This window comes from Mirounga angustirostris, unplaced genomic scaffold, assembly GCF_029215605.1.
Source record: "Mirounga angustirostris isolate CCGP_5_RB_7025 unplaced genomic scaffold, mMirAng1.0.hap1 SCAF_9, whole genome shotgun sequence".
NCBI classification, from domain to species: Eukaryota; Metazoa; Chordata; class Mammalia; order Carnivora; family Phocidae; genus Mirounga; species Mirounga angustirostris.
In genome coordinates, this window is record NW_026991717.1 from 134,127,035 (window position 1) to 134,151,251 (window position 24,217).

Sequence of the window (24,217 nt, forward strand, 5' to 3'; positions counted from 1 at the left end):
AGGCCAGGGGTGTTGTTAAATAGCCTACCAGGCACAGGACAGCATTTCTCTCCCCTTCCTCCACAGAGAATTTCCAGGGCCCATGGAGTAACAAGGTTGAAAAGCCCTGTTTTAGAGCATGAGGTGACTGAGTCTGACTTTCGTGTTAATACGATCACTCTGGCTGTGTTGGTAAGGCTTTTAAAAGTAGAAGGGCAGAAGCCGAGGCTCTGTTATCCAGGTGAGAAATAAGGGTGGCTTGGACCACAGTGGTTGACCTCCTCCCATGCCAGTTTAGTGCCCCTGTTCCAGCCTCCCTGCCTCCCGCCTCTTTCTGTCTCTCAACAAACATTAACAGAGCCCTTAGTGGGTGCTAGCCATCATGTCAGGTACTGGGTAGATTGGGGCAGATGTGGCCCACTAGGAACCTCATGTAGCTCACCCAGAACCAAGCTGAAGAGGAGGGAGCTACAGGGAGCCGCTGCTGACTTGGGGGGCAGACGTTGGCCAGTCTGCTTGGTGCTGCAGTGGAGCTCTGTTCTGCGGTGGTCGTCAGAAGCTGCTTTCTACCCAGACACTGAAGAAAGCACAGGGCGAGCACTGGGTGGGTGATGTCTCCATCCATCCAGCTGCACAAGCCAAAAATGTGGAAATCATCCTTTCTGCCTCAGCCTCCCTGACCTCCACCCATACCCCAGTACATCAAGGGTGGAGCAGCCCCCGAAGATGTGAACCTGTTCACATCACTCCAAGGTGGTCCTTCTCCATCAGTATCCCAGCTCCTGTATTTTTTCCATAGCAGTTATCCTAGCTTGTAGTCAGATATTTAATCACAGTAGATGATTATTGGATCAATTTCCATTGTTCTCCTTAGGATGTGTGCTCTGTGGTGGGAGGGCCTGTAGCTGGCTTGCTTCTTATCTGTAGACCTAGCCTAGAACAATGCTTATCATATAGCCAGAATTCTTGAAATATGTTTTGAATGAATGGATGGATAGCAGTACTAAATTCAGAACTAGAAACCACAAAATCTCTCTGATGTAAAAACTTCTAAAATATTTCATGCATAAAACATACGGAATGCATATGTATATTTGAAGCATAACAATAAAACAAATATGTATTACTATCTAGTTCAAAAAAGAACACATCCCCTGTGACTTCTGTGTGCCCCTCCCCGGTCACATCTTGGTCCTAGAGATTACCAATATGTTTTGTTTTGTTTTTAGAGATTTTACTTATTTATTTGAGAGAGAGAGGGAGATCAGAGAGGGAGAGGGAGAAGCAGACTTGCCGCTGAGCGGAGAGCCCAACACAGGGCTCGATCTCATGACCCTGAGATCATGAGCTGAGCTGAAATCAAGAGCGGGAGGCTTAACTGACTGAGCCACCCAGGCATTCCCAACAATATATTACGTTTTAGTGTTTATCGTCTCCTTTTCTTCTCTTGGCCATTTTAACCACATAGGGATATTATATACATATTATTGTTTTTCAACATTATGTAAGAGTTTCATACTGCAGATAATCTTGGGCAATTCGCATTTATTGCTCAATATGTTCATGAGATTTATCTTTATTGAATTATGTACTTGTGGTTCATTTTCACCGTCATGGTTTTCCATTGATTTGAGTATGCAACAACTAATGTATCTATTCTCCGGTAGAGAGGCATTTGAGTTGCTACCAGGATTTTGCTGCTGTGAACCTTCTCACGCAGGTCTCTGTGCAGGTGTGCTAGAGTATATGCCTTGAAGAGATTTATTCCATTGGGCAACTTAATGCCAAATTATTTTCCAAAGTGGTTGCACCAATTTGCACCAGCACCACTTGCTGGGTGTGTCCATTTACCATTCCCTGATTATTAAAATAAGGTTGAGCTTGTTTTCATAGGTTTATTGGAAATTCCCCTTCTGTAAGGTGGTGGTTTGTATATTTTGCCCATTTTTCTACTTAGTTGTCTTCCTACTGATTTTTTGGGAGTTCTTAATTCTGGACAGCAACCCTTCTTTGATTAATTTGTTATGAATATCTTTTCCCAGTCGATTGTTTGTCTTGTCACACTGTCTTTGTGGTGTCTCTTCTGATGAATACCAGTTCTAAATTTTCATTTAGTTAGATTTATCAATCTTGTATTTTATAGCCCGTGCTTCTTGTTCTCCGTCTTCGGATGTCATAAAGCTATCCTCGTGTATTTTCTTGGAAAAGTTTGGAAGATCTGACTTTTGATTTGGGTTTTGCTGTTGCTGTTGTGATGACATAATGAACTCACTTAGGCTGGTGGTGGAGCTTCAACTGGTCTTGCAACTGATCATGTCTCTGTGATGGCAGAAGAGGTGAGGTAGGTCCAGGAGCCATTTTCATGCAGGAACCACAGTGCCAGATCCCCACAGCTCGTTTCTCTGTCTTGGTTTTGCCACAGAATGAAGAAATGCACTTGGTGTGCTAGTTCATTTCTATTTTCTTCACCATTTTCCTAAGAGAGTCGCCCTCATGGGTCCTGTATATTTTACCGACAGTTCTGACCTTCTTGGTGCATTTAGCCAAGTTGCTACCTATAGGTTCAAGCCCAGAGAGCCACGTTTAGGTTTTTAATTCACCTGATTTAATAATCATGTGATGTATGGTCTGAGGTAGTAATCTAATTTAAACATTTTCCTCATATAGATAATGGCTTAGTTTTAGTTTTGCTGTTGTAGAAAATTACCGCCCATGTAGTGGCTTAAAAGCACACAAATTTATTATCTTATGGTTCTGGAAGTTAGATCTGGGTTTCAGTGGGCTAAAATCAAGGTGTCATCGGGGCTACATTTCCATTGAGGGCCCTAGGAGAGTTTATTTATTTCTTGTATTCCTTTTCCTGCTTCTAATGGCTGTCTTCTTGTGGGCCCCTTCTGTTTTCAAAGCTCGCAATGGCTGGTCAAGTTTTCTCAAAGTCTGATGATGACTTTCCTGCCTCCCTCTTTTGCTCATGAGGACCCTTATGATTACATTGGGTTTACCCAGATAATCTAATACGTATTAGATACATAAGATAATCTCCTCATCTCAAGATCCTCAAATGAGGCACATCTTCAAAGCCTCTTTTGCCAAGTAAGGTAACACAGTCACAGTTTCCAGCGATGAGGACCTGGACTTCTTTGGGAGGATATTATTCTAGAATCACAGACTCAACAGCTTCAACCACAAGAATCAACAGCTTCAGCACATGGCATATTAAATATTTTCTGAGCCCAGGGACAGGGAACACCAATGGTAATAATGCTTGCTATGTGCTGGGAATTCCTCTAAACATTGTGTGCATATTATCTCATTTAAGTCATTTAAGCCATTGTGCTGAGTACTACTGTTATTCTGATCTTAGAGATGAGTAAAGTGGGGGACAGAGTGGTTAAGTAACTTGCCCACAGTAGGAAGTAGCAGAGCCAGGATTCTAGGCATTTGGCCAGAGCCAATCCAGGCAGTTAGACTCTGAAGTCCATGCATTTATCTACCAGGCTTTTGTGGAATGAATACATGACATGAATAAATCTAGCTTCTCTTAGCTGTGTGCTTATGCCTAAAGTCATGTAACCTCTCTGAGCCTCAATTTCTTTATCTATGAGATTGGAATAGTGGTGCATCTTATCTGTACTTCACAGGGCTGCTTCTAGGACACATGGAGACAAGTCATAAGAAAACAATTCAGATAAGAAAAACAGGGTTCCAAGACTCCTTCCATTGCATGTCACTGGCAGAGCCGGGACTGGGACTAAAGTTTCCTGGCAGCCAGGCTGGGGCAGGCTATTTCTACCACAGGGCAGTAACTACAGCAGTTATAGACTCTAGTCACCAAACTGACTTCATCAGTCTCCTGCCCTGGAGCAGCCAACATCAAAGCTATGTCTGTGTTTCAATCAGTTTTTCATTTAAGAATATCATCAAATATCAAATGATGGTGTTACAAAATCTAAACATGAGATAATACTTCTTAGCTGAAACAGTAAAGTTTATAAATATGATTTAGTATCAGTTACAAACCAAGGGGAAAAGAGGACAATTTCAGAAATTGACAGGAAAGGGAGGCTGCAAGGTATTGCTAAGGAAAACCACCTCCCCTGCGTCTCTGCCTCTTCTCCATCCTGATCTCTCCAAGCTCCCCCCCACCCATTTTTCCTTAATGTGGAGCAGGGATCGGAATACCTGGATTTTAGCCGTGGGGTAACCACTGACCATTTTTGCTTTGAACTTCAGAGGCAATACTGAATTAAAAAAGAGCACAGTGGGGGAGGACTGACGCTACCAGATATTAGGACATATAACAAAGATATAGTGATAAAAACAGTGCAGAACAGATCTAGATCAACAGAGCAGTAGTGAGAGCCCAGAAACAGGGACGTGTGTCTGTTAAGAATTGGTATAGGACAGAGACGTCATCACACATCAGTGGAGAAAAGATGGATTATTTGGTGGGTACTGCTGGGCAAATCTGCTCACTATGCAGAGAAAATAATACTTTATTCTTGGTTATACCATATGCCAGGTGAACTGCAGATGAATTAAGACCTAACTGTGATAGATAAAGGTATGACGTTATTAAATAGGGGAAGGTGTAGGAGAATATTTGGGTAGGAAAAGATTCTTCAAGGAGACCCAAAAAACCCCACTCCACAAGGCTAAAATTAGATGCATTTGTATATATCAAAATAAGGATTTCCCCTACACTGTAGGATAGCAAAGGCCAAGCTACCAGGGCATGTGAAAGATTGGGAGAAATACTTGCATTGTCCAAGACTGACATGAGATTAATATTTAGAAATATAGGAAACTCCTTTAATTCATTCGGAAAAATAATAGGAAATCTAGCCAAGAAATAGGCAGAGGATGTAAATAGTTAATTCACAGAAAGAAAAAAATCTCAGTTTCTTCAGTATATGGAAAAATGGGTAATGTCACCTATCGACAAAAAAATTAAATGAAATTACAATGTGATACTACTTTGCTATCACATTGATATAAATTAGGACATCAGATAATACCAAATGTTAGCATATGAAGTGGGAAAACAAGAATCTTTCTGTCTTCATGTACCACTGGTGGGAGTGCAAACCGGCAAAGCCACTCTAGTGGGCAACTTGGCAGAGTGAAAACAAGCATTGTAGACTCCATGACCCGGCAATTCCCTTTCTATCTTATGGTCCATCAGGGACACGTCTAATATCATTCCAGTATTGTCTGTGGTTACAAGGAACTGCTGGCCACCTAACTGTCCATTTTTTTAAGGAATTGATAAGTAAAATGTGTTAGATGCACAAACTGAATGCTATTAGTGGTTAGGTCTAAATGAACACCTAGAATTATTTAGATAGCCCCATGAATAAATCTCTAAGACATTATGTTGAGGGAAAAACAAGAAACAGAACGGATTCTTAGCACAATACCTTTCACGTATTTTAAAAATAATACAGAAACTAACAGTATCTTTGGAGGATATACACACGTCCTGGGACATATCTTAACATACAAGAGAGGGTGCGCATGGCGGATAGAGAAATGGGACGGTGGAGAGGGAACGAGTGGAAAATAACAAAATAAAATTAAAAAGAGCTCTCCTAGGAGCTGAAGAGTCTGCTCAACATAACTTTTGTCCCTTAGGTCCAAAAAAATCGCCCCAATGCCCTTCCCATCGCTTCCTATTCTTAACAGAATCAAATGCAAGCGACTCAATGTCGCTGGCCAGAGCAGGGCCTTTCTCTAAAAAGGACCTGCCTCTCCCTTCCACTCACCTCGCCAAGCCCTGGCTTCCCTGTACTCCTAGCCGTACGTCCCACAGTCAAAACAAGCCCAGATTTCAATTCGAAATGGGCTTACTCTTATTTCTCTAGGAAAGTCTGATTGTTTAAGATTCGGTTTAAGTGTTTCCCCTCCGGGAGTCCTTTTCCGGCCGCAGCCCCACCCAAATGCTAGCCCCTTCAGGACTGTATTCCAATACACCCTTTCCCGCATCACCTGCGCACACACCACGCTGTAATTGCTGATTTGGGGTACGCATCCCTCCCCCAGGGCTAGAGCTGAGCTAGGGTAGTCTCCACGTACACAGCTTGCCTGCTGTGGTGGACAATCACACGAATTATCCAAAGGTTATTCCTGCAGGTTAAATACGACAGCAGCCCACCTCCCTGTCCTTCGCTAACCCTGCCATTGGTTCAGCCTCTCCGCCCCCGGCCACCGCCCCCAGTCCGCCTCCGCAGGCTGCAAGAGGAGGAAGGTTCTGCGCACGCGCCATAGGGCGGGGCGCGCTCGGCCGGGGGCGGGGCAAGAGGAGAGGAGGGCGCCGAGGGGCGGAGGGGGCAGCCACGGTGCAGCGCGGCAGTTGCGTCCGGCTCGCGTGCGCGCGGCGCCTGGGGGGCGGGGCTGAGGCGGGCTTGTGGCACCTCCCCCGCCTCTGGCCCCGCCCCCGCAGGCCACCCGCGCGCCTCGCCCCGCCCCCTCGCCTTGCCCGCCCCGCCCCCTCGCCTTGCCCGCCCCGCCCCCCGGCGGCCGCGCTCCTTCTCCCGCCGCCAGCTAGCCTCCCGCCCGTCTCCCGCGGCCGAGAGCGGGAGAAAGTCCTGCCGGTGGGCGGCCGCGGGGCTGCGAGCGTCCGGCATCCCGGGGCCGCTCCGGCCCGGGCGGCGAGGGGGCCCGGCGGTCCATGCATCCGCCGCCGCCCGCCGCTGCCGCGATGGATTTCAGTCAGAACAGCCTGTTCGGCTACATGGAGGACCTGCAGGAGCTCACCATCATCGAGAGGCCGGTCCGCCGGAGCCTCAAGGTGCGCCCCGGGGAGGAGGAACTGCCCGCAGGGAGCCTGGCGACTGGCCCGGGCCCCGGCCCCGTCCCGTCCCCTTCTTCCCGAGGCGGCCCGGGACCCTCTCGGAGTCGGGCTGGACCCTCAGTCCTCCTCCGGTCGCCGTGTCACCCTAAACCGGCCCCTGCCGGCGCCCCTGCTTCGACACAGCTTCGGTTCTCCCAGCTCGGACCCCCTCCCCGAGGGACTGACCCCTCGGACGCCCCGGGCTCCCCCAGTCCCCCGGCCCAGCCCGGCCCGTGCGCCTTCCCCAACCCGCCCCCAGGAACGGACGGTCCAGCGTCGTCCCCCAAGCCGCTCCTCCCGGACGGCCGTGGCCCCTCTTCCTTCCGAGCTGCGGGAGCTGCCCCTCGAGGCCGCCGCCGCCTTGTCCCCTCCTGAGTGCCCCCCCACCGGACCCCGTCCCACTCCTCAGTCAACACAGATCCGCCCCTCCTCCCGGAGACACGCCGGATCCCACTTTCCCCTTCCTCTATCCGAGCAAGCTCGGGTGCCTCTGCCCCCTAGTCGGCCAGGCCTCCCTTCACCTCCCACCCAGCGCCCAGGCTACCGTCGTCCCGCTACGGATCTTCAAAGCCCTCTCGACCCCTCGCCCCCATCCTGAGCCACCACACGTCCTTTCTTCCCAGCCCCTCCAAGACTCCACCTGGGACCCTGATCCCCACTCCCCGCCTTGAGGGCGTCAACCTTCAGTTCGCTCCCCCACCCCGCAGAGTCATCTTCGTCCCAGCTTCCAGCCCTCACTGCCCGTAAACCTACTTTAGGGACCACCCCCTCCCCCAGCCGTCCTCTCAAAAGCTCGGTTGAGCTCTTCTCACTCCCACCTGCCGCAATATCGCGAATCTTTGATTTCCTTCCAGCCCTAGAGTTTATTCCCTTCCCTTCCCCCACTCCACATTTCGTCTTTTTCATTCTCTCTCGGCTGCAGTTTGCCTCCATCCCCCTTGTAGCATTTCCTGGGGTGGAAAATGCTGGAGAAACAGCTTTGGGGTATTAAGAGATTTAAAAGTACGTATGTATTTTATATATGCATATAAAATCGAGTTCGGCAATGTTATGAAGCCACACTGTAATTTTCAAGCTAGAATAATTTAAAAAAGAAAAAAAACAAAAACAAAAAAACTCCACCACCCCAACCCAACAATTCGAGACGGAGACCTCTGTGGTTGAGGTCGGCACCTGGAGTCCTCAGACTCTTGATTAGTTTTCAATGATAACTGCTTAATTGCGAAACTTTTTCATTAGTCTCTACTTATATGGGGTTCCCGGAGGGTCACTGGGGGGCAAGACTAATCCACGTTTGTGTGCATAATTTGTATTTTACACTTGACAGACACCAGAAGAAATAGAAAGATTGACAGTTGATGAAGACCTCAGTGATATTGAAAGGGCTGTTTATCTGCTCAGGTATTGCTCGAAGTCTTTCTGTGAATTTGTTGCTCGTTCCCTGTGGCACAGCATGGATGAACGCGTTGTGAAATGTCGTTACGGTTATGCTCAGATTTACCCAACCGCTTGAACGGAGTACTTTGGCACGCATAGCATTTAATTATGTTGTAAGCTAAGATTTTGGTATGGACTTACATGTTTGAGAATTGAAATCCAGTAAGACAACCAACTTAAAGAATATTTCTTGGAGGAGGAGGAACAGAACAGCTTAAGGACTTGAATTGGATCTCCTTCTTTTTTTATTTTCCAGCTTTGGTCGTTCTCCCATAGATCCAGTAAGTTTGGATGAGACTTAAAGAATGTCCAGTGATTAATTTTAAGTTAATAATAGAGTATGAACTTACATGCTATTTACTATATAGAAAAAACTCCACACAAATAGAGTAGCTCAATTTGTTGCTCAGGGTATCCTGTTTATATTACTTTTGCTATGTAAGCCTTGTAATTTTGTCTGAAAGATTTTAAAATTTAATTGAGCCTACTCTCATTTAAGTTTAATCTTGCAAGCTCTGCAGAATTGCTTAATGCAAGTGATTATTGCAAATATTTATAAAATTTCTCTCAACTAAAAAAACTTTAGATTTAACTTCTTAAAAGCTAATGCAGGGAACATTAATGAACTTATCTGTGAAAATATTTCCAAAGCAGAAATTTTCCCAAGGTATTTTGTATATATTTGTTTTAAAATTTCTCTTTAACTTACAGCCACATGTTTTCCCCTTTGGCAAATTAGTTTTCCCTTTTGTTTTTTAGAACAGATTTTGAAAACTAGTGTTATTTACCTCCTGAGATATTTATCATCCTTGTTTCCTTAGCTTAGGTCAGCTTTGCCAGTTTCAAGTGCTGACAAGTTTCTTGTTCTCCTTTCTAATTTATAGGTCATGCTTCTAGTTCCATGTTATTCAGTGGAGGATCCTGTAAAAAATTAAAAATCCCTCCCCATGACTTCCAGTCTCTTAGTTATTTTTTAGCTTATTCATGGCCTCTTGGGTTTCTGTTCTTAGTTTAGTCAGAATTGTAGCATGCTTGTAATTTAGACCATTCTCATAATTCTATCACTTGAAAATGTTTCTGGGAATTAGACCTTATGTTGGTGTTATTTCCCCTCCTTTGGTGATCTTTGGTAGCATGGTGTCCTTATTTCTCCCTATTAATTTAAAAGAAAACTTTTATTTATGTATGGATTAACAGTAATGTATTTTTGATGTTTACATAGAGAATAATTCAGTGTTTAATCTTTTTTGATACTTTATTATATTTGAAGTACTCTATTCCTTAGTAATTAACATGTCCAATACAGTGAAAAGTAGTTGTAAACTTCTGCCTTTTCCCCCAGTTCTTTTGTTGGGAGTAGGTAGACAATTGATGAACGTTTGGATAAGTTTCTTTTAACATACAGCAGTTAATGATTTGTAAAAAGTTCCTACTGGATACTCCTGCTGAAGTCTCTTCTTTTGCATAAACTCTGGCTTACTATTAGGAAATGGAGAGTCTTGCTCTGCTTACTTGTGACAGCAGATACCTTATTCTAGATATCAGTGACAAGGCTTCTTTTTTAGGACAGTGTACTTGTTTTCTATTTTGCTTTTATTGTTTGTTAGTGAACCGGGTCATCTAAGTTGTCTGTATTTCTCAGACACAGAACACAAGTTTCTTCCAGTTCTGGAATTTACAAAGCCTTTCAGAGACAGATGGGTCCTCCCCTTAGATGAGAATTTTAAAAGAGATCTGATATCTCCTTTAGTTTCTCGGGGCTCATCTACCTTGAAGGAGTTTTGCAAGGTGACTCAGAAGGCGAACACTAGTTTGGTTGTGTATGGGTTCTCTAGCGGAGTTCTTCTTTGTATTCTTACCATCTCACCACCTCCTAGGGGAAACTGGGATTTCACCTTTAGGCCAGCTTCTGAAGGGATAACAGCACACTGCCTGAAAGGTTCTTTCTTCCTTGGGATTCCGGGGAAGGTATGGGATTGTCTTATAGATGAGTTCCAAACTTTGCCTCTGTTACAGCCTCTTCTGCTCTCTTGTATTGAGCCTTTTATTTTAAATGTACTTTGTTCCTTTTTTTCTTTCATTGTACTTCCCAATGCTATAGAACCTCATACTGAGATCTGTTTTTTTTTTTTTTAAGATTTTATTTGCTTATTTGAGAGAGCCGGGGGGGGGGGTGGGGGGAAGGGAGAAAGAGAGGGGGAGGAACAGAGGGAGAGGGAGAGGGACAAGAGACTCTGTGCTGAGCATGGGGCACTGGAGCCTGTGGGGTTAAATCCCAGGACCCTGAGATCATGACCTCAGCCGAAATCAAGAGTCAGATGTCAACCCACTGAGCCACCCAGGTGCCCCCTGGTTTTTTTTTCTTTGATTTTCAGATTGATTTTGAGTGCTTTGCCTTTTCCTTTGTATTAGATATTTAATATCCAGATTTTTTTCCCCCTTTGAATGTCGGATTTGTCTCTTTAGTTTTCTTACTTTGTATAATAAAACTCTTTTGGAATCTTAGGTTAAATTAGACTTCAGGCAAATGTGTTTGCATCACACATGTTTTGTATCAGTGGAGTGGAGGTTCTGATAGCATTTAAAGTGAATCTAATATATAAAACATTATCTGTAGAGTACTGTCATCCAATGAAAAACAAATTACACAGTTCATTCTCTCACTCTTAAAATATGGCAGATCAATTTTTAATGCAGTTTTCATGATTAAGCTTAGAACATCACAGTATTTGAAGACATGACACAGATGAATTTGTGGTTTTGCATAAATACGATGCTGATACATCCATATCTGTGGCATTTAGTGATGAAGCAAAACAGCTTTCCTAATAGTCACAGCTTGTGGCTTCATCAAAATCCTATCGCATCATCTTTTTCCTATTCTCTGTTGTCTTTGTGATTTTGGCATATATTTTAGGAATGTATTTAAAATATGTGAATAATTTTGTTAGAGAAGAGCCCTAAGTTTGTGTACTGTGCTTTCATTAGGTAAGTCTTTACTTAGATATTTCTGATTGCCTACCAGATAAATTCCAGACCCTCAAACTTGGCCTAAGGGACTCCATCTTAGCTGTGCAGTGTGATGTTCCCCCAGGCCCTCAACTTTTTTTTTTTTAATGGCTTGATTGATCTGTAGTTCATTTGCCATACACTTCACCCATTTAAAGTGTGCAGTCCAGTGGATTTTAGTATATTCACAGTTGTGCAACCATCGCCACGATCAATTTTAGAACATTTTCATCATCCTCCAAAGAAACCCTGTACCTATAAGCAGTCACTCCTTACTTCTTTCTACCACATCCAGCCTTTGCGAATCACTAGTCTACTTCCTGTCTCTATGGATTTGTCTATTCTCTGGACATTTCATGTAAATGAAATTATACAGCATGTGGCCTTTTGTGACTGACTGCTTTCATTTAGCGTAATGTTTTCAAAGTTCATCCGTGTTGTAGCATGTGTCAGTGCTTTCTATTGTTGAGTAGTATTGCATTGGGTGGGTGTATCACATTTTGCTTATTCATTCATCAGTTGATGGACACTTGGGTTGTTTCCACTTAGTCCTTTACTTTTTAAAGCAGTCCTGCTGGCCTCTTCACTGTTACTCATATTCATCGTGTTCATCCTTACCTCTGCTGTTCCCTGTCCTGGAGGACCTTTCATTACACCTATTCAACACTTTCCATCTCCAGGATCCAGCTGTGGTCTTGCATCTTTCATAAAGCCCTTCTGAACTGCTGAAACCACATGGAGCCCAGGCTTCTCTGAGTTCCCCTATCACTTATGGAGGGCCTCACTCAAGGAGTGATTCATCACTACATTGTATTCCTTAACCTGTGTGTGTGTGTGTGTGTGCCCGTGGGAACATTTTCTTTAATTGTAAGCTCCTGGAGGGCAAGCCATCTGTTACGTTGTTGCTGTTTTGGTCTTTCTTGTTTTGTGCTGTGATAAAAATATATACCTCTTCATAAAGTGTATTATTTAATTTAAGATGATCAAAATGCCAGATGAATTAAGATACTTCTGATTTTTTTGTATTATAGGCAATAGAATCAGACAGATTTAGGTTATAGCCTATTCTAGTGTTTATTATCTGTGTGACCAGGAACACATTATTTATGGTTGTTAAGCTCCCTTTTTCCGTCTGTAAAATGGAAATAGCAATTCCTGTTTCCCAAGGTTGTATTATGGGTGGAGCCCTAACACAGAATAGGTTCCCAATTAATGTTAATTTCCTTCTGTCTCTTTCCCCTTGTCCCTACTTCCTTGTTACTTAGGTTCTCAAGGTACATTTCAAACTTTTAAAAGAGGATAACAATATTAATGTTGCCTTCCACTAATTTAGTAAAGTAACTGGCAAGTAAAGTATGTCAACTTAAATTTATAAAAGATACCTATTAACTTCCTGTGCTAATAGTATTTATCAGAAACCAGAATCTTCACAAATTATAATTAAGCATTTTTAAACTTGAGTGATAAGGTCAGCCTGTTTTACAGATTTGTATTTTCTTACCAAGTGACCTATTTTAAGCAATATTTGCTCTTAACATTATGCATGTGTTGTGTGGATTGGTTAGTGTTAACCTCACTTTTATGTTGATTGCTTTTATAGTCACTTTACACTGAATTTTTTTTAAAGAGTTATTTATTTATATTAGAGAGAGAGAGGGAACACATGAGTGTGAGCTGAGAGAGAGAGGGAACACATGAGCGTGCCTGTGCCCGGTAAGGGGCAGAGGGAGAGGGAGAGGCAGAGAATCCCAAGCAGACTCCCCGCTGAGGGCAGAGCCCAGCACAGGGCTTGATCCCAGGACCCTGAGATCGTGACCTGAGCTGAATTCAAGAGTTGGCTGGGTAACCGACTGAGCCACCCAGGTGCCGCTACGCTGTGAGTTTTAAAACACTTTGCACTTTGCCTTCCAGGGACTGTCAGGTGAAGTGCATCTTTAATTAGGAACTTTTAGCCTCTGCCCCTTACCCCCTTTTTTTAAGAAGTAAGTGTTCCCCCTGGTGATGTCACAGAGGGAGATTTCTGCAGCCAAATCTGGAAATGAACAAAAGTGCTTTAAACTGTGGCTACTGCTAATCACTTCTGGAGACCCTTGCATTCAAGACTAGAACAGGAAGGACAGCAGTAAAATAGTGGGGAAGAACTTCAGTGATAAGCTTGGCTACCTGGCTAGGTTTCGATTGTTTTGTCTTTAAAAATACCTTTCGTATTTGCTATGCAAATGTGAAAAGCTGTGTGAAAAACTCCTTTGTATGACCTTATTTCTAAGATCTCTATATCCCCATATTTCTTTTATTTTCACTATTGTCTTGATTTCTTTTTTTGATGCCTCTGCCTTTTAATACTGTTTTAGTAAAGCGGGTATATAAGGGATGTGTGTGAGTGTGTGTGTATGTATGTGTGAGAGAGAGAGACTGTGTGTGTTGGGGGGGGCGCTTGAGTGTCTAGTATCTCTTTACCCAGTTTTCTTGAGTGATGTACAGAAGAACCTTTTAAATCCCTCACAGGTGGGATGGATAGTTGGTTAGTTAATCCCAAAAAATTGGTCAGCATGGGGAATCATAAGAATGATACCTACATTCAACATTTTATTTTAGTGTAAAAAAATACGTAGAGTTTGCCAGTCTTTGCTGTAGGTCCACTGCCTTTTCTTTGAGTATAGGTCTGTTGATTACAGTTCAGGATCTGCTTTCTTGCATCGATTACCCCCATTATGCACTTAAAATGTCAAGTTTACATTTCTTTAAAGCTGGGTGAGAATTTGAAGATGGCTTAGAAGTATTCAGAAAGCATGGTCCTACAGTTTTGTGATTTTCTACTCATCTTTTGCAAGTTGTCTCGTTCTTCCTATTTCAATAGCAATTTTCTTTGGTAAGTTTTGACTGTTTTCTTTGACTGTTTCTAAAACTTTCAATTTAGTTTTCATAGAAATGACTCTCTTTTTGCATCATATGCTTCTGCAGTATTTAATTAAATTACGTAATTGCAGTAGCCAGTGAAACTGGGATAAACTGGTCTGCAGCTGACTCTTGGTTAAAAATCCCCTAGAGCAGAAGCTTGTGAGCATTCTAGAAAGTAGCCTCTTAGCTATGAGCATTCAGCCTGCCTTTGGCAAGGAAGTAGAGAGTGCTGTTCGGTTGCAAGAGTCTTTTAACACCATGTAGAGAGAGATACTATCCTTTTTCAAAGTATGTACTATGATGACCTTTCTTCGTCTTTGGTTACCCATGGTATCTCTCTCTTGTTTCTGCATTGAGTTTGGCCCATGCTCTGCTCTGTTATTCCTTTACTTCTGTATACTAAAAAAAAAAAAAATTAATGAATTAGGAATCTCAGTTAAAGAGGTCCTTTCCTTTCCTTTCTTTCCGTTAGAGGTGGCGGGGGGCGGGGGTGGGGGAAAGGTGGAGGAGCAGAGCAAGAGGGAGAGAATCTTAATCAGTCTTCATGCCCAGCGCGGGGCTCAATCTCACAACCCTGAGATTATGACCTGAGTCGAAATCAGGAGCCGGATGCTTAACTGACTGAGCCACTTAGGCGCCCCAAAGTGGTACTTTCATAGGCATATTTTTTTTTGTTTCTTAAAACAAGCTTTTTGAACATCTGCAGAAATGTGCACAAATGCTAAATATATAGCTTGTTGAATTTTCATGAGTGAACACACCCATGTAATCAGCACACAGATTAAGAAATAGAACACAATCTACTGTATTAGCCTAGTACCTCCCTTTTACCCTGTCCAGTTCCTCCACCATCCTGACTTTTAACATCATAGATTAGTTTGCCTGATTTTGAACTTTGTATAGCAGGAACCATGGAATGTACTGTTTTGTGCTTAGCTCTTACTGAACCTTTTCAAAAAGAGATTTGTCCCTATTGTTGCATGGAGAAATAGATTGTTCACTTTTATTGCTGTATAGTATTCCATTATAAGTCACAATTTAATTATTCATTTTACTGTTGATGGACATTTGGCTTGTTTCCAGTTTTTTGCTATTATGAATAGTGCTGCTAGGAACATTCATGTACAGGTCTTTTGGTGAATATGTATGCATAGGTATGCATTTCTTTTAGTTATCTTCATAGAAGTAGAATTATTGGTCATTGGTATCTACATATGTCCAGCTTAAAAGATATGGCTAAACAATTTTCCACATTGTGCCAATTTAAACTTCTATCAGCAGTGTATGAGTGGCCCAACCCTTATTTTTAAGGAAAGAAAGTGACAAACTTTCTAGTATGTAAATTTCCTAGCATATTGATAACGAACTGCCTACTAATAGCCTGAAGAGGTTTCTGTTTTCCTGTGCCTGATTTACTTACACCATTGAACATTTTTCTTTTCCTACAAGGATGTTCCCTATAAGAGGCCCCATTTAAGAAAATGCCCAAATTATCATCCTCTGTGAAGGTGATGCTTGAATGACTTGAACTAGGGAGCGCCTCCATTTTCATGTTTTAGAATAGAGGACTAGTGCTTCACATATAAAGAGGAGTGTATAATGGATTCTAGCTGTATATCTTACATTATTGCTCAGGCCAAATTACTTAAGTCCTTGGCAAACCTTGAATACCCTGTTTTGGAAAAGTACTAGGTCACTGACTGTAAGGGGTTTGGTGATTATTTCCACCTCCTTTTCCTTGCTTTTTGTTACGAGCTTTAACAATGGCATTGGCTTCTTTTTTCCTATTTACTGAAGCTTCAGAAGGCTCTCTCTGTGACATCAGTAGAAAGCAGAATGCTCTCATGGAATCTGTAGGAAAAGCTTAACAAAAGAGTAAACTATTTTCATCAATGTAAAAGTGACCCATATCATGTCATTGGAAAGATCTGGAGCTTACTAACATGATGCAATTATGAGAGATTTGGGCAGTTTTTATCTTGTTAAGTATAGTCAGAGATATTAATAATGGAAAGGATTTGTAATGCAACTAATAGTTACTTCAGAATAAATCTTATGGGTTTAAGTTAAACGGTACAGAATATTTATTGAGTACTTGTATGTGTTAGGGATCACCTGGGGAACAAGTGACATTATACCAGCAGATACTTGTGTTCAAGGAAGTAAGGAAGCAAAAGCATTTTTCTTCGAGCTCAGTAGAATAGAGTTCATCCCCAGTTAACAAGTATGTTGGGTGTTGAGAAGGCAGGACATTGTGTCAGAAATACTTTATATTAAGACAAGCCCAGATTTATTCTTAGAGGCTGGGGCTCACTCATTTACTTACTGAGAGACCTTGGGTAAGTTGCTTAGCTTCTCTGAGTTCAAGCCTCCTATTCTAAAATGGCAATAATAATATCTATACTATAGGACTGTAAGATTGGAGGAGATGTATATAGAAAGCATAGTGCTTGGTGCAGAGTTGTGTTTAGGAAAGGATAGTTGTTATTGGTCTTTTTATTTTTTATTTAAATTCAATTAATTAACATATAATGTATTATTTGTTTCAGGGTTTATTGGTCTTTTTAATCACCTGTTTGCAATTCAGAACATATTTTATAGGTGTATATATAGAATGTATGGGAAAATTCCCATCCGGAAACTTCCTGTAGTTGTAAAGTTTTCTCTCCAGATGGTGCCCCTTTGCAATTAATCTTCCACTGTGACCCTAGGCAACCAGTGATCTGCTTTTTGTCACTATAGATTGGTTTTTCCTGTTTTAGAATGTAGACATATGTTTTCATATCTCTTGGATGAATGCCTAAAAATAGAATGCTGGGTTATGTGATGAATATATATGTTTTTCATTTTTTGTAGTTTTATTGAGGTATAATTGATATTCAGTAAACTGCATTTAATTGTATGATTTGATGAATTTTGACATATGTATATATGAATTTTGACATACATACATATATGTATACACACCCACACCCCCCCCACACACCCATAAAGCTATCATCACAAGATAATGAACATATCCATCACTCCCAAAAGTAACTTTGTGTCCCTTTTTAATATCCTCTCTCTTTCCTCTGATCTCCCATCTAGGCAATCACTGATCTAATTTCTGTCACTATAGATTAGTTTGCAATTTCTAGAATTTTATAGGAATAAATTGGAATATCTACTATTTTGTCTGGCATCTTTTACTCAACTTAACTATTATGAGGTTCATGTATAATGCTGCATGCATCAATAGTTTATTTCTGTTTGGTACTGATAATTATTCCATTTTAAGGATATAACATATTTTGCTTATTCATTTATCTGCCAATAGGCATTTGGGTAATTTCCAGTTTTTGGCTACTACAGACTTAAGTGGCTATAAATATTCATGTACAAATCTTTGGTGGACACATGCTTTCTTCCTTCTCTGGTATACAACTAAGTGCAATGGCTGGGTCACGTAGTAGATGTATATTTATGTTTTTAAGAAACTGATAAACTGTTTCCAAAGTGAACTTGTAATTTTACATTTCCAGGCAGTGTATGAGAGCTTGAGTTGTTCCATATACTTGACATTTGGTATGATCAGTCTTTTTAGTTTCAAGCCATTTAATGGTGTTTCTAGTGGTCTAGTGTGATGGTGTTTCATTGTATTTGTAATTTGGATTTCTCAAATGATCAGTGGCCATTGAGCATCTTTACACGTGTTTATAAGCCAGCCATATTTCTTGTTTAGGGAAGTATCTGTTCAAAGCTTTTGCCCTTTGGTTGGATATATGTTTTAAAGATATTTTCTCCCAGTCTGTGGCTTTTTAATTTTTATAAAAGTATTTTTCAGAGAGCAAAGGGTATTTGCTTTGTTGTGGTCTAATTTTGATGAGGTCTAATTTACTGATTTTTTTCCTTTATAATTAGTACTTTTTGTGTTATATTTAAGAGATTTTTGTCAACTTCTAGGTCATTAAGATTTTTTTTCCTTTGTTTTCTTTTAGCAGTTTTAAGGTGTTAGCTCTTAATTTTAGGTCTCTGATCCATTTCCAGGCAAATGTTGCATATGATGAAGGTAAGGTTTGAGGTTAATTTTTTTGCACATGGCTGCAACGTGCAATAGGAAGGACCAATTTGCGAGGGTAAAAATCAGGGGACGTGGCGTTTGTGTCTGTGATCACATTCAAGTCAAGTTCTTCAGGCACCGTTCCCCCTCTCTTCCTTCCATATAGTACAATGGGTTGAACCTGATAGAATTTAAGGTTCCATCTTGCTTCAGAAGCAGGGTATCCTCAATTTTAAGATAAAAGAGATGTTGAATCCCCGTTTATTATTTCATCCACTAGGTGGTGCTAATGGTCATCCTTGTAGGGCAGAACGTCCTTGGAGAGGTGAAGAGTTTCACAGCTTTTTAAAAAAATTGTCATTTGTAATGTAAATAGTCATAATTCAGGAAGTGCTTGTGTTTCATTAAGGATTGGATGCAATAACATTATGATTAAAGAAAAACTACCGTTCATTTTGCTGAACTAAAAAATACCAGAAAATATTTTTTCTTTAAGGAGTTACGCACATTGTAGATTTGGTTTGAATACGTTTTGGGCAGAATGAGAGTTATATGGCTAGCATAAAAATATTTACATGTTCGTGCATGAAAAATCAGACTGAGAAGTCTGACTGGCTTAGAATTGTCATATACATTTTCTTGGTAATAAGTTTATAAACTGTATTTGCTTAGAAATTCTCTTGGTAATAAAATTAAACTATATTTGCCTGAAAAATAAGTAGTCTTGAAGAGGGAATGGATTCACAAAAGTACAGCCTGGGCTTGTGGGGGAGAGGACACCTCTCCTCGCAGCTCTGATAATGGTGGGGAGGAAAGGGGATGGTTTATACACGGGGCTGGTGTTTATCTGTACCTCACATAATTTTCCAGTTACTTGGGGGATTTTCCGAGATATCTTTCTGTTATTGGTTCTGGTTTAATTCTGTAATGGTCACAGGACATTACTTGACTTTGCTTGACCTCAGTTCTTTTAAATTTGCTGAGGTTTGTTTTATGGCCCAGAACATGGTTGATTTTGGTGAATATTCCATGTGTACTTGAAAAGCATTGTGCATTCTGTTGTTGGGTATAATGTTCTATAAATGTGAATTAGGTCATGTGGGTTGATGGTATTTTTCAGGTCTTCCATATCTCTTATTTTCTATCTACTTATTCTACCGATTACAAAGACTGGAGTATTGAAGTCTCTAACTATAAACGCAGATTTGTCTACTTTCAAATCTGTCAGTTTTAATAGTAGTTCAGGTATTTTGATTTCTGTATTTAGGTACATACACAGTTAGGATTGTTAAGTTTTCTTGGTGATTAACTCCCTTATAGTTACATAATATTTGTTTTTATCCTTAGAAATATTCTTTGTTTTGAAGGATACTTTATTTGATATTAATATACTCACTCCAGTATTTGTTTGGTCAGTGTTTACATAGTATATCTTTTTCTGACCTTTGCTTTTTTAAAATTTAATTTTTAAATTTTATTTATTTATTTGAGAGAGAGAGAGCCCAGAAGGAGAGGGAGAAGCAGATTACCCGCTGAGCGGAGAGCCTGACACGGGGCACGATCCCAGGACCCTGAGATCATGACCTGAGCTGAAGGCAGATGCTTAACTGACTAGCCACCCAGGCACCCCTGACATTTTGCTTTTTTTAAAAAAGATAATTTTTGAGGGAATTATTTTAGGCTTCCAGAAAAATCACAAAAATAGTTCAGAGAGTTCCCATATAACTTTCACCAGCTTTCTCTAAAGCTAATATCTTACATAACCTTGGTACTTTTGTCAAAACTAAGAAATTAACATTGGTACATGACTATTAACTGAACTATAGACTATTTGGATTTTATTAGTTTTTTTTCACTAATGTTCTTTTCCTCCAGGATACCACATTGCATATCTCCTTAGTCTCCTCTTGGCTGCGATGCTTTTGTAGACTTCCCTTGCCTTTCAATATCTTGATAGTTTTGAAGAGTACTGATAAGCTATTCTGTAGAATGACTCTCAAGTTGTATTTGTCTAATGTTTTTCTCTTTATTAGATTGGGGTTACGGGCTTTTGGGAAGAATCCACAGAGGTGAAATGCCTTTCTCATCCCATCATTTCAGGGGTTTACATGCTATCAGCACGATTTATCACTGGTGCTGATAATCTTGATTACTTGGTTAAAGTAGTATCTGCCAGGTTCCTCCCCTGTAGGAGTGGTGAGAGAGGACCTCCCTTGTTTCTGATCTTAGGGGGAAGGCATTCAGTCTCTCACGATTAAATATGATGTAAGTATTCTTAATTTGCTGACAGTTTTTATTATGAATGGGTGGTGAATCTTGTAAATATTATTTATCTGAATCTATTGATACGGTGTATGGCTTTTCTAACTTAGTTTTTTTAATATGCTGAATTACATTGATCAATTTTCAAATGATGAACCAGCCTTGCATTCTTGGGATGAAATCTACTTGGTCATGATATATGAGTCTTTTTTCAATGTTTCTGGGCTCTGTTTGCTAGTATAGTTTTGAGGATTTTTGCATCTAATGTGATGAAAGATATTGATCCTATAGTTTTCTTATAATATCGTTGCCTACTTTTGGTTTTAGGAGGATGCTCATGAAATGACTTGGGAAGTGGTTTCCTATTTTCTGGAAGAGGTTGTGTAGAATTGGTATTATTTCTCCCTTAAATGTTTAAAAAAATTTTTTAAGTAATCTCTACCCCCAACATGGGGCTTGAACTCATAACCCTGAGATCGAGAGTCACATGCTCCATCGGCTGAGCCAGCCAGGTGCCCCATATTTCTTCTTTAAATGTTAGGTAGAATTCACCAATGAAACCATCTGGGCCTGGGATTATCTTTTTTGGAAGGGTTTTTAACTAAAAATTCAATTATTTAATAGATATAGTGCTCTGTGGGTTGTCTGTTTCTTTTTGAGTGGGTTTTGGTAGTTTTTGTCTTTCAAGTACTTAACTGTATTGCATCTAAGCTACTGAATTTATGGGCATTGAATTAGACTATGCTAGTATTCCCTTTTAATGTTTGTGGGATCTGTACTGATGTCCCCTCTTTGATGGCCGATACTGGTAATTTGTGTTTTCTCACTTTTTTTCTTGTTTGCATTTGGGGTTTATCAATTTGTTGATCTTTTAAAAGAACCAGCTTTTGGTTTCATTTTTCTTTAATGTTTTTCGGTATTGTAATGTTTTCTGTATCAATTTCATTGATTTTTATTCTGTATTTAATATTTCCTTCATTCTGCTTACTTTGCATTTAGTTTTCCCTTCTTTAATTTCTTAAGGTGGAATCCTAGTTTATTGATTTTAGATCTTTTATTTTAGTACATGCATTTTAATGCTATGTATTTCCCTCTAGGCATTGCTTTAACTGCATTCCACAAATTTTGATGTTTTGTGTCTTGTCATTTAGTTGAAATAAAAATTCTTTCTGGGGCACCTGAAAGGTGGCTCAGTTGGTTAAGCTTCCATGTCCAACTCTTGATTTCAGCTCAGGTCTTGATCTCAGGGTGCTGAGATCAAGTCCTGGTCTTGGGCTCTAAGCCCAGCCAGGAGTCTGCTTGAGATTCTCCCCTTCCCTTTGCTCCTCCCCGCTCATTCATGTGGGCATGTGCACACTCTCTCTCTTTAAATAAAGGCTTTTTTTTTTTTAAAAAAAAAACAACAACAACCAAACTTTCTTTCAAGACTTCTTTGACTCATGAGTCACTGAGAAGTGTATTGTTTAATTTCCAAATATTGGGGGATTTTCCAAGTGTCTTTTTGTTACTGATTTCTTGTTGCGTTCCATTACAGTTTGAGAATGTACTTTCCCTGATTTCTGTGACTACCTCTTCCTTCCCCATAACTGCTTTGATTTAATTTCTTACTATTCCCTTCTTTGTTTGATGTGTACTCTAACCATCTTTGCTACTCATTAAATATACCAGGTGTACACCTACCTCGGATTTTGCACTTGTGTTCCTTCTGCTTTTAGTATGTTTTCCTCAGATATCTGCATTGCTAGGTCTATTATTTCCTTCACATCTTTACTCATATGTGAGTTGCTTGTTTATCTCAGATAAATGGCACCGTCATCTACTTCATGTCACAGGTTAAAGACCTGTGAGTATTCTCAATCTTTCCTGTTCCTCATCTCTGATATTTAAGCAGATTAAATCTTTCTTTTACAAAATAGGAATGTTCACAAGGTTTCTGTAGTTTTCTGATATAGGCATTAAAAAACTCCCACATTTCTTTATTCAAGGTGGTTTTTAAATACTGGATTGGCAGAAACCTGCTGAAGGGTCAGAATTCCAGTGTTTTATCATTTCTTTTGGTACACTAGTGGGTAAATAGATGTGGCCTCTTTTTTTCTTCTTCAGGAAAAATTTTCTTAATGTTCCAAAACAGCATATATTTTATTAGCTCTAGTTTCTTATTTATTATACAGGAATCTACATATGTTTATATATATATATATTTACATATATATGATTAGTTGACACTAATTTTGTTTTTTTTTTATTAGGCAGTGAGAGCTATAAAACTTCTGTTTTTCTTCTAATCCTTGTTGCTAAGAGACAGAGCACAGCCACTAACCAGCTGTGTGACCTTGGGAACATCATTTAGCATCTCTATTCTGTTAGTAAAGTGAGGGATATGTACTTAGTCATGCTGTTAAGACCCTTTCTTGCACTATGACTGTACACTTAATTCAGCGTTCACTGCAGTTATCAGCTTACCTTCATTTCTCTATTCTTTCAAAAATATTTACTTATTTGTAGTTTAAAAAAAGCTCAGGATAGGGGCACCTGGGTGGCTCAGGCATTTAAGCATCGGACTCTTGGTTTCGGCTCAGGTCATGATTTCAGGGTCCTCAGATGGAGCCCCCGCTTGGCACTCTGCACTGAGTCTGCTTGTCCCTCTCCCTCTGCTGTTCCCCCCACCCCCAACTCTCTCTCTCTTTAAATCTTTAAAAAACAAAAAAGCTCAGGGCATACCAATCAACTCTGATTCTTTTGCCTCGTATTTAAAAAAAATATTAAAGTGTTCAATATTTTGCATGTTTAAGTGGGTGCTTTTTTAAATCCTTTTGTGCAGGTAGAGATATAAATAAGAATAGAATGACTTGTTATTTCATCAAATCATTATTTTGTAGTAAAAATCATTACATATTGTGATTTAAAAAGTCCATTTACCGCTTAGTGTCTTTATGATTTCCACATAAGTAGCACATGGACCTAGTCTTATGGACAACATATTAAAATAATTTAGGAAGATATATATCATTTTTAACTCATAAATTTATTCATATGTATCCATATTTACTCATTGAATTACGTGTGGTATAATCAGCAATTATATTTCTTTAGACAGTATTTTTCTTTTAAAATAATTAGAGGACTGGTGATTCATATATTGCTAGAAGGAATGATAGGAATGTCTAAAATAATTCTTTAAGGGGCAGCAAGGATAAAATTGACTGTGTTTCTCCTTTTTTTTCTTAAGATTTTATTTATTTATTTGACAGAGAGACACAGCGAGAGAGGGAATACAAGCAGGGGGAGTGGGAGAGGGAGAAGCAGGCTTCCCACTGAGCAGGGAGCCCGACGTGGGGCTCGATCCCAGGACCCTGGGATCATGACCTGAGCCAAAGGCAGATGCTTAACGACTGAGCCACCCAGGCGCCCCTCTCCTTTTTTTTTTTTTTTTAAGATTTTTATTTATTTATTTGACAGAGAGAGAGAGTGAGCACAAGTAGTGGGAGCAGCAGAGGGAGAAGGAGAAGCAGGCTTCCCGCGGGGCAGGGAGCCCGATGCGTGGCTCGATCCCAGGACCCTGGGATCATGACCTGAGCTGAAGGCAGAGGCTTAACAACTGAGCCACCCAGGTGCTCCTGACTTCGTTTCTCTTAAAGAAGAAAATATATGCATGAAATTAATTAGTTAATTAATTAAGTTTTTTATTTATTTACTAATTTATTAAAATATTTTATTTATTTGAGAGAGAGGGAGAGAGAGAGAGAGCAAGCATGACT

At 40.4% G+C, this 24,217-nt stretch overlaps 1 protein-coding gene across 1 annotated transcript in view; it reads left to right on the forward strand.

The window, feature by feature from the left end:
- The first annotated feature begins 6,506 nt into the window (after window positions 1–6,506).
- The window catches only part of PPP4R4 (protein phosphatase 4 regulatory subunit 4), a 103,887-nt gene continuing 86,176 nt past the window's right edge, over window positions 6,507–24,217 (forward strand). The window contains exons 1-2 of the mRNA XM_045901456.3: window positions 6,507–6,769; window positions 8,139–8,212. Coding sequence (XP_045757412.1) covers window positions 6,650–6,769; window positions 8,139–8,212 — 194 coding nt within the window. The 5' untranslated portion in view covers window positions 6,507–6,649. The remainder of the gene's footprint in view (window positions 6,770–8,138; window positions 8,213–24,217) is intronic.